The following is an 11,239-nucleotide window of genomic DNA, read 5'->3' as shown; positions in this document are numbered from 1 at the left end:
AAGTTTCCAAGGGGAAGCTAGAGAAGAGGATTGGTACAGGGCTTTGTCAATAATTGCGGGCATGATCTAGAGTACAACGACACTGACGCTTGTCTCGTCCGCTCGTCCGGCTGTGGAGGTGAGGGATAAGATGATTGCGGCTCTCTAACGCTGCTGCTTGTGGATAGAGATGTTCTCGAGTTGCTGATGTTCTATGGACAAACTAAACAAGGGACTCACGATGGCAGCTGCAATCTTGCCCTGCCTCTCATGGTCGTGCGGAGGCCTTCCTAGCCGCATGTTGTTGTTTGCTTTTCCCTTAGGCAAAAGGAAGATGTAGAGTATCTTCGTCTACTTCCTCGTGGCATGAAGCAGTGACAGTGCTCCAAGTGGTTTGTCCCCGGTGGCGGCGGCGCTGGCTGAGACGATGAGTGGTCTATGTCTCTCTCTAGACTTGATTGCTTTTCTCAAATTTGCTACAAGGTACTTTATGTAAAACTCTAGGTCGTAGTTGCTATTTAATTTTCTTAAGGAAACTCAATGTAATTTGTGTGACACAACTCTGGGTCCTTTGGGATCTCCCTTGTTCAAAAAAAAACCTAGCAGATACCCTAGGATGGTTCTGCCAATAGCGATGAAGGCACCACTACGCCACAGTCAATGATGGATTTGATGAAGAAGATAGATAAGGATAAGGTGAAAGATGCACAAGAGAAAACGGAGGAAATTGAAAGGTGTTGTTGGTAGAAAGGAGGACGTCACGGATGTTGATGATGACCTATAGGTAGCTGGATTCTGGAACATGGTATCGAATTGGCTACGGAAGATGCAAAAAAAAAAACACAATAGAAGATAAAGATGGCCCCATCCCGCGACAGGGCGGAGGGGGCGCTGGGCGGAGACATATCCTCGTTGCCGTGGAACCCTCCTGCCTCCGACTCCGGTTCTGGCCATCAGAGCAGCTTGAGGGGGATGAAGATGGCGAGGTTTCGCTCCTCTATTCCTTCACATGTTCCTTCACATGTTTCTTCGCTGAATTCTCTGTCTCTCTTTGAACTACACACTGCTTGGTCCTATCCGTTCTAACAAAACAAACACGTGGTGAAATCCGCTTCAAAATAAATGAGACAAAAAAAAAAGGAACAAGTCCAACGAACTTACACCCAAAACCCAAAAAAGCCGACCCGCGGGCCTGAACAGAGAACGAATGACAATGACATTTGAGTCTCCCACCCGAATCTTAAAGATAGATGGACGGGCAAAAAAACGTCTCGTGGACGAATTACAAATCAGCTAGCTATGAATTATCATATGTATAATTAAATATTCTTTTTTGGTGTTGTGCGAGATTATCAACGCAACAGAATGCGTACACTCAGCCTTGGTCACCTCTATGTGCATGTACGACTCAACTTGACCTCTATTATGGATTGACAAAGTATATTGTTACCTGATTGTTAAATAATCGTTTGTATATTATTTTAATTTATATTTTTTTATAAATATTTATTCGTAGCTGCTTGCCAAACAAGCCCTTTCCTACCTAGTGTTATACATACTTCCTTCGTTCCATATAATAAATCAGTACATTTTTTTTGAAAAACTTAGACTAAGTAAAGTGTAATCCAATTTATGTAAATTAACTTTTAGAAAGAACATAAATCATATTTATTGAAACCGAGGTACTCCGTAATTAACAGTCATCGCTGGTCAGTGTGGTGCCCACGCCAATTCACCAAGAAATGATCTGTTTGGATCGCGGTCGCGTCAGGCGTGAGGCACCGGTCGTCCGCACTACGAGCGACCGGTTCACGCCGGCCGGACGAAGCCGGCCGCCCAGGCTCCGGCGTCCCGCAGGAAGGCGATCGCCGCCTCGCACTCGGCGATGACCACCTTGTCGGCCCCGGGCCTGGTGATGGGCGGGAAGAAGAGCCAGAACGCCGTCACCATCACGAACGCCAGCACCAGCGGGGTCGCCGGCAGCGGCGGCGGGCGCCACCACCTGTCGTGCCTCGCCCACCAGGCCTCCGCCACCGCGCACGCCCCGTGCAGCGCGAAGAAGGCGGTGGCCTCCCCGGTGGGCGGCCGCAGCGTGATGTAGAAGAACATGAGCTCGTGCACGAGCCCCGAGACGAGGAACGTCGCGAGCACCCCCGCGGGCGCGCTGCCGAGCCACGCGCGCACGGGGCGGTACACGCACGGCCGGAGAATCGCGGGCACGGACAGGTTCCACCGCCGGCCCCAGTAGTCACGCAGCGACGAGGAGAGGTAAGGCCGGTCGAACTGCGGCTCCAGATCAAGGCCCAGCACGGTGCGCGCCGCCGCCGCCATGAACGCCAGCACGAGCTCCAGGGTGAGGTAGATGTGGGACGAGTACATGCAAAGCAGGAGATAATGGTTCATCCGCTCCTTGTAGCGGTACAGCGACACGACGACCGCGAGTAGCGCGGCCATGACAGCGGAAGAGACGAGGCCGAGGCCCCACGGCGAGGTTTGGGCAGGCTTGTCGGTGCGGAGTCGGATGGGGCCGGAGGCGACTGCGACGAAGGTGGGGAGCGGCAGGGACGGGTGAAGGGGGCCCTGGCCGTTGGCAAGGAGGAGGAGCTTGAACTCGGCGAGCCAGGCCAGGAAGAAGCCGGAGATGATGCGCAGTTGGACGGCGCGGAAGGCGAGGGGGAGGAACGGGAGCATGGCGAGCACCGGGAAGAACGCGGCGAGGCGGGGAAGGCCCGGGCGGAGGCGCCGCGCTGCCAAGCGGACGTAACACATGGCCGCAGTGACCACGGCGGAGACCAACGCCAGGCTGCGCAGGTCACCGCCGGCCATCGTTGCGGTTCCAGGCAGAGTGGTGTGGAGGTGTACGGGATCCAGGGGCGCGCACGAAATGGGGAATTTTGTGATGTTGTTCTTCTAGTCAACTGTCCAAGCGACATTTGCTGAAATGAGGCTCATTTGCCTGCATCGCTGTCCTTACTCCTTACTGATTAACAACACAGCTGATCGTTTCAAAAAAAAAAAAAAACAACACAGCTGATAATCTGATAGCCTAGGCCAAAGTGCACCACACCACATTTTTTTCGAAATGGGAAGCCCAGTCTTGCATAATCCAATTAAAACATGTCATATTAATACACAATTAAATTAATACAGCTAATGGATCACAAAGAGTCTCAACAGGGATAAACCACCTAAAGATGACTAAAAGAAAGAAATGATGAAGCATCATGGCGCGAGCCGCTTCTCAGACCGCCAACCGCACCAATTGTAAAAATTATGTGCTACCATCGCTAAATAGTAGCACCGAATATTCATGTCCTATCGCTCCTCCACCGACTGTAGAAAAGACCACATATGGATCCAATGCTTGACCAAAACGACAACATGCGGAAATGATGGGAAGCTTTTTTTATTAAAGATAAAATTATTACGGGCAGTCCATATAGCCCATAATAAAGCGCACGCACCAACACTAATATGGCTTTTATCCTTGTTTGCTACTCCATCTAACCAATTTCTAAACAAATTTGAGACACTAGATGGAGGAGGTAAATTAAAAGTCATATAAATGGTCATCCAAAGGATTCTAGTAAAAGGGCATGAAGAGAAAATATGTTGTATTGTTTTCTCTTGATCACAGAAACAACTATTAGTACAACCATGTCAATTCCGTTTGATGAGATTATCTTTAGTTAAAATTACTTCTTTATGAAGGAACCACATAAAAATTCTAATTTTAAGTGGGACATTGATCTTGTAAATATTTTTGAAAGATAAATAGTGTGTCCATTAAGCAAGTCAATATACATTGATTTAACACTGAAAGAGCCTTAAGTGGTTAACAACCGGCTAAAAATTACTCACTATCAGTCAACTAGATCATCATGAGCCGAATAACAAGATGAACCCACATATTCCATTTGGTACCCTATAGGACTCTCCTGAACCCTATGTTTAGAGGATTCAAACCCATAACGTTCGCCACAGTAACCTTCGAATGGTTAATAATGTTGTAAAGATTCGTATATTGATCATTTAGAGGTGAATCCCATAGCTAGGTGTCCTCCCAAAATATAGTATTCTGTCAATTTCCTACCACAAGAGAACATCTACTGAAGAAGTCATCTTTGACATTCATAACCCGTTCCAAAATGGAGAGTCTGCTGGCTTCGTAACCTGGAAAAGAGTTTTAGGTTTTAAATATTTTTTTTGAAGTAACTCTTGCCACACTCCTTCATTCATAAGTTTATATATAGTCAATTGCTAAGTAAACTTTTATTTTTTAATTCTAGCACTTCCACTCTTAAACCTCCGTGATCTTTTGGTCTACAATTCCATCCCATTTTTGTTAACCTATACTTCCTTTTTGTGGCCATTGCTTTGCCAAAAAAGCGGGATCTAAAAATTCTAGTTTCTTTCTTACCCCTATAGGAATCTCTAGGAAGGAGAAGATAAACATTGGCAAACTTGTAACGACTGAATTTACAAGCATAAGATGATCACCATATGAAAGCACCTTGCCCAGCCAACAACTTAGTTTATTTTCAAAACGATCCGCTATCGCCTTCCACTCACTGTTTTCCTATTTCCGAAAAATGATTCAGAATTCCAAGATATCTAAATGGAAGCGATCTTATGTCACATCCAAAATGCTTTTATACTCTCTCTCATCATGTTTCACTTTTCCAGAACAAAATAACTCACTCTTGTGAATATTTATTTTGAGATCAGAGAGCTACTCGAAAATGCATAAAATACTCTTCATATTAAGGGCCTTTTCTAAATAATGTTCCATGAAAAAGATAGTATCATATGCATATTGCAGAATTAAGAGAGCCCCATCGACTAAATGAGGTATCAAACCGCTAACCTGACCGTCCTCTTTCGCGTGTGCAATATTACTAACCTTGAAAGGGCAATATTACTAACCTGTATGGTGGTCTTCAATTGCATGCAACATTTTTCATTCATGTCACTACTAGAGTACTAGTTTCATGAAGGATCTACATATTCTTAACTAGTAATTATCTTTGTAAACGTAGGTAATGCATTGACCAGTTGTAATTAAGAAAGCCCTTTCATTTGTTATTATCCATATGTGACAAATTTGTTGAATTGTGGGGCTTTCCATGAAAGACAGAACATGCAGTTCACTGAAGCATTATGGATATGTTGCAGTACCCATCCTTTGCATGTATACACAGTTTGATGCCTGTCTTTAGCTCCTCACAACTTACTGTATGTTAAATTTAAAAAGTATATGCATTTAGGTACGCACGTGGCTGCACTTCCTGTCCCGTGTAATTGTGATTATGATGTTAAGTTTGCAACGGTGTCCTTATATCTCTATTTGTCAGCTTTTTTAGAAGAAAAGAGAGAATCATACATGGATATCATGCAGACAAGTGACTATCATGGAATTCTAGAGATCAGGCTTGTAAAATTCCCTATGATAGACATGTGGAAGGTGGCCAACTTGGTGCTTCCTGGTATTTTAGAAGAAAAGAGATCGAGGAGAATCCCCTTTCAAGGAGAGAGTTATTCAAAAAAAAAAAAAAGGAGAGATGGTATTGATTTGAAGGAATCAGACCTTCGCAAGTCATACTGCACTTTCCTTCAGGATTTCGAGATGATGCTTAAAGTGTGAGAATATATTGAACCATGAATATTTTATTGTTACTTCTTTTCTAGTTTCTGTAGATAACTGGGAGTTATCTGATAGCTTAATTTCTTTGCAGTTAAGAATATCTGAAATAATTTATGATTGATGTCGTCCTCATTCTATTTTCCAAAGTATAGGAAAGTCTGCTGCACGCCTAAAGCATAAATGATTACATTCTGTTGATTACGGTTGACGTACTCCACTGTGCACGAGTATGATCTGTACCTTTACGGACAGAATATCAAGGCTTTTTTAGTGGCAAGCCAAAACCCTCCCACGGTTTGTCAAAGGCCATTAAGGCTACTTTGACCAAGTTACTCCCTCCGCCTCGGTTTATAGGGCTTGCACGTATTTCTATACCATAAATTTAGTTAAGATAATACAAGATGTATAGTACAAAATATATATTATTAGAAAGTTTAGATGTTTTACTTTCTAATGATAATTTTTTGTATTGTACAAATAATACTATATTGTTAGCCAAGTAGTAAACAACTTAAAAATACACGCAAACCCTATAATCTGAAACGGAGGTAGTAGGCAAAGTGTGTGCCAAGCTCAGACACTCTTAGGCGGCGAATCAAACATGCCTTTAGTGGAAATATTTAATGGGGGGAATACCGAAAACAAACACTGTGTGAATCTCCCTAAAAATAATACTCTCTTCGTCTCACTAAAATTGTCTTAGATTTGTCTAAATTTAGATGTATCCACATAGTCCCTCTATCCCAAAATAAGATGCCTATAATAATTGATAAAGTCAAACTTCTCAAAGGTTGATCAACTATTTAGAAAAAAGTGTCAACATTTATAATCTCAAATTAATATTTTTAGAATCATCATGAAATATATTTTCATATTATGTGCATTTAAAATTTTAGGTGTTAATACTACCTCCATCCCAAAACTTAAGGCTTATATTTTTTTTTAAAGTCAAACGAATTAAAGTTTGACCAAACTTTTAGAAGAATTTATGAATAAATATGATATTTTGTAGATAACATATGAAAATATATTTCATTATCTATCTGATGATATTGATTTTGTACTTTTCATGTTAATGATTTTTGATAAAATATTGGTCAAACTTGACATAGTTTGACTTTCTGAAAAAAATATAGGCCTTAATCCTTGAGATGGAGGTAGTATTTTTTTGTATATACTTTCTCAAACTTTAAAAGGTTTGACTTTGACTGAAAACTATAGGCATCTAATTTGGTAAGGAGGAAGTACTAGATAGTGTCTAGATAAATTTGTTTTTTATTTGACAAATCTTAGATAACTACCGTGATCCGGAGTGAGTATTAGGGGTGCAAAATTTATTTGGAAGATTACAAACATCACCTCTGTGATCTAGGGAACATGATGTATTAGGGTTGCCAAGCATGCTGACTACTCGAGCGCCAGTTTAATCATTTCTCATCTACATCCACTTGTCTTGATTTACCTGCCATTTACTTTATTACAACTTAGAAGGGCTAAGTGTTCTTATTTATCATGCGATACATGTAATATATTAGATATTTAATAATTTTCTGGTTGACTTGTCCAGTGTTTCTTCTGCTTAAGCATTTCAGCATTTGTGAAATTGTTAGTACTATATTCTTTCAATGTGTATTTTATCATTTTTGTTATCCATAATCAATATAACTTGTTAGTTTTGTTTGCTAACTTGCTTTTGGTGTCAACATCTAGAGATTATCTTATACTAATTGATTTAAATAATTTGATGGTAAAGCTCTCAATTATCAAGACATCGGTTTTTCTGCTCAGCTATGACTATGTTGTCTTGGTATGGTTGATAGTCCAATATAATACTTTCTCTTTATTATCAACTTCTTGTTGCTTGTTGTTAATGTAACGTCATTATAATGTGCAGATAATAGGCATGGTTTGCATGTTCCTGGCGGGTAAAGTTAAAGAAACACTCGGGCCCATGAAGGATGTTGTACTCGTCTCTTATGAGAACATCCACAAAAAAGATCTTGCTTCAGTTGCTCGATTTAAGTAGAAGGTGAGATGATTGCGGCTCGCTAACGCTGCTGCTTGTGGATGGAGGAGTTCTCGAGCTGCTGATGTTCTCTAGAGAAACTCAACAAGGAACTCACGATGGCAGCTGCAATCTTGCCCTGCCTCTCATGGTCGTGCGGCGGCCTTCCTAGCCGCATGCTGTTGTTTATTTTTCCCTTAGGCAAAAGGAAGATGTAGAGTATCTTGGTCCACTCCGTCGTGGCACGAAGCAGTGACGGTGCTCCAGGTGGTTCATCCCTGGTAGCGGCGGCACTGGCTGAGACGATGAGTGGTCTATGTCTCTCTCTCGACATGATTGCTTTTCCCAAATTTGCTACATGGTACTTTATGTAAAACTCCAGGTCGTAGTTGCTATTTTATTTTCTTAAGGGAACTCAATGTAAATTGTACGGCACAGCTTTGGGTCCTTTGGGATCTCCCTTATTCAAAAAAAAAAACTAGCAGCTACCCTAGGATGGTTCCTCCAATAGCGATGAAGGCACCACTATGCCATTGTCAATGATGGATTTGATGAAGAACATAGATAAGGATAAGGTGAAAGATGCACCGGAGAAACGGAGGAAATCGAAAGGTGTTGTTGGTAGAAAGGATGACGCCACGGATGATGATGACCTATAGGTAGCTCGATTCTGGAACATGGTATCGAATTGGCTACGGAAGATGCAAAAAAAACACAACCGAAGATAGAGATAGCCCCATCCCACGATAGGGCAGAGGGTGCACTGGGCGGAGACATATCCTCGTCGCCGTGGAACCCTCCTGCCTCCGACTCCGATTCTGGCCATTGGAGCAGCTTGAGGGGGATGAAGATGGCGAGGTTTTGCTTCTCTGTTCCTTCACATGTTCCCTCTCCCTCTCCCTCTCCCTCTCCCTGTCCCTCTCTCTCTCTCTCTCTCTCTCTGTTGTGCGAGATTATCAACGCAACAGAATGCGTACACTCTGCCTTGGTCACCTCTATGTGCATGTACGATTCAACTTGACCTCTATTATGGATTGACAAAACATACTGTTACCTGATTGTTAAATAATCGTTTGTATATGTAGTTTATATTTTTTTTCAAAAATATATATTCGTAGCTGCTTGCCAAACAAGCGCTTTCCTACCTAGTGTTATACTTCCTTCGTTCCATATAATAAATCAGTACAATTTTTTGAAAAACTTAGACTAAGTAAAGTTTAATCCAATTTATGTAATTTAACTTTTAGAAAGAACATAAATCTTATTTATTGAAACCGAGATAGTAATTAACAGTCATCGCTGCTCAGTGTGGTGCCCACGCCAATTCACCAAGAAATGATCTGTCTGGATCGCGGTCGCGTCAGGCGTGAGGCACCGGTCGTCCGCACTACGAGCGACCGGTTCAGGCCGGCCGGACGAAGCCGGCAGCCCAGGCCCCGGCGTCCCGCAGGAAGGCGATCGCCGCCTCGCACTCGGCGATGACCACCTTGTCGGCCCCGGGCCTCGTGATGGGCGGGAAGAAGAGCCAGAACGCCGTCACCATCACGAACGCCAGCACCAGCGGGGTCGCGAGCAGCGGCGGCGGGCGCCACCACCTGTCGTACCTCGCCCACCAGGCCTCCGCCACCGCGCACGCCCCGTGCAGCGCGAAGAAGGCGGTGGCCTCCCCGGTGGGCGGCCGCAGCGTGATGTAGAAGAACATGAGCTCGTGCACGAGCCCCGAGACGAGGAACGTCGCGAGCACCCCCGCGGGCGCGCTGCCGAGCCACGCGCGCACGGGGCGGTACACGCACGGCCGGAGAATCGCGGGCACGGACAGGTTCCACCGCCGGCCCCAGAAGTCCCGCAGCGATGAGGAGAGGTACGGCCGGTCGAACTGCGGCTCCAGATCCAGGCCCAGCACGGCGCGAGCTGCCGCCGCCATGGACGCCAGCACGAGCTCCAGGGCGAGGTAGACGTGGAACGAGTAGAGGGTGAGCAGGAGGTACTGGTTCATCTGCTCCTTGTAGCGGTATAGGTAAACGATGACCGCGAGCAGCGCGGCCATGACGGCGGAGGAGACGAGGCCGAGGCCCGACGACGTTTGAACGGCCTTGTCGGCGCGGAGACGGACGGGGCCGGAGGCGACGGCGACGAAGGCGGGGAGCGGGAGGGACGGGTGGAGGGGGCCCTGGCCTGCGGCGAGGAGGAGGAGCTTGGACTCGGCGAGCCAGGCGAGGAAGAAGCCGGAGATGGCGCGCGGATGGATGGCGTGGAAGGCGAGGGGGAGGAAAGGGAGGACGGCGAGCACCGGGAGGAACGCGGCGAGGCGGGGGAGGCCCGGGCGGAGGCGCTGCGCCGCGAAGCGGACGTAGCACATGGCGGCGGTGACCACGGTCGAGACCAACGCCAGGCTGCGCAGGTCGCCGCCAGCCATTTTCGCGGGTCGTCGACCCAAATCTAGAGGTTGCAGGTGGAGATTACATGCGGCGTGGTGCAGAGATGTGCGGAAATCTAGGGGCGCGCACGAGATGGGGAATTTTGTGGTGGTGTTCTTCCAGTCAACTGTCCGAGGGGATTGACTCCTTTGCCTGCAACGTTGTCACTGTCAGAACTCATTAAGCCGTTGTTTACTTCTCTCGTATTTTTCTCCCGGTATAGGAATAGAAGATTTGGTGTTCACCTAATCCCCTAAAATACCTTTCTTAAAAAATATACTAGTATGATGGAGTGTTTTCAATATAGACAAAAAAATGTGGGGATAAGAGGGGATATTTCGAGATTATTTTATTCAAAATCAGCGAAGTAAACAGACTAATGGGGATTTTTCGGGATACAAAATAATCCCCTCTCATCCCCATAAATACACTAGAAGTAAATAAGACCTAACTATGTAGCTGATAGCTTCATCAAGGACTGGCCACCCTTGTCGAGGTGTTGCTTGACCACGGGACAGAACCTCGTTGGCGGGCGGAGCTCCGTGCCTCCGTCACGATCATGGTTCTTCCGCTCACTCCTTCTCCGCCGTGCTCCCAAATCCCAAGGATCTTTGCATGAGGCTAATTTAGAACAAAGTACGGACGGAGACGCTCACAAATACACACATGAACTCACTTTTATGACGCTCACAAATACACACATAAACTCACTTTTATAAACGGACACACACACACCCTGTCTTATAACCACCTTCGAGAGACTGAGTCAACAAACTGATTATCCGGCAGATCTTGAGATTGACGAAGTCACCGTAAACGTTTCGCTATCAATGGGAACACCGCATCCCACTGAAAGAATATTTCACCTATATCAGACACTAAAGTGTCAAACACACTTGTAGGTAAGGTGTCACTGCCTTACTAACCATCCAACCACGACTTGTTAACATGTCAAACCATGTCAAGGTAAGAACGAGCTCTGTTACCCGGTTATTGTGGGCACGGTTAGCGCACGACCGCGCATCTCCCTGTGTGGGCCCCTTTCTTCTCTCCCCTAATTAACAACTTGGTCACGTTTTTCTCTTTTCCCCGCTTTATCTCTTCCGCCATGAGTCTTCTCGTTTCTTTCTCGTGAGAGAGAGAGAGAGAGAGACTGTAACCGGAGTTTGAAGCGAAGACCGACAACCGTCCACT

General features: G+C 45.4%; 2 protein-coding genes across 2 annotated transcripts; both read right to left on the bottom strand.

Moving 5' to 3' along the window:
• Positions 1-1,788: 1,788 nt before the first annotated feature.
• On the bottom strand, positions 1,789-2,805 carry LOC124670158 (probable long-chain-alcohol O-fatty-acyltransferase 5). Its single transcript, XM_047206666.1, has one exon. It carries the CDS (start codon positions 2,803-2,805, stop codon positions 1,789-1,791), a length of 1,017 nt encoding a protein of 338 aa, XP_047062622.1.
• A 6,103-nt stretch (positions 2,806-8,908) lies between these two features.
• LOC124669624 (probable long-chain-alcohol O-fatty-acyltransferase 4) lies at positions 8,909-10,193 on the bottom strand. The gene has a single exon (XM_047206205.1). It carries the CDS (start codon positions 10,042-10,044, stop codon positions 9,031-9,033), a length of 1,014 nt encoding a protein of 337 aa, XP_047062161.1. The 5' UTR covers positions 10,045-10,193; the 3' UTR covers positions 8,909-9,030.
• Between the last annotated feature and the right edge of the window lie 1,046 nt (positions 10,194-11,239).

The sequence above is a fragment of the Lolium rigidum genome, chromosome 7 (assembly GCF_022539505.1).
Source record: "Lolium rigidum isolate FL_2022 chromosome 7, APGP_CSIRO_Lrig_0.1, whole genome shotgun sequence".
Lineage (NCBI taxonomy): Eukaryota > Viridiplantae > Streptophyta > Magnoliopsida > Poales > Poaceae > Lolium > Lolium rigidum.
This window is presented reverse-complemented; position numbering and strand designations above follow the sequence as displayed.

What these genes read in the sequence shown, in the direction of transcription:
- LOC124670158 (XM_047206666.1), bottom strand. Translation starts at nt 2,805, where the DNA reads ATGGCCGGCGGTGACCTGCGCAGCCTGGCGTTGGTCTCCGCCGTGGTC.
- LOC124669624 (XM_047206205.1), bottom strand. Translation starts at nt 10,044, where the DNA reads ATGGCTGGCGGCGACCTGCGCAGCCTGGCGTTGGTCTCGACCGTGGTC.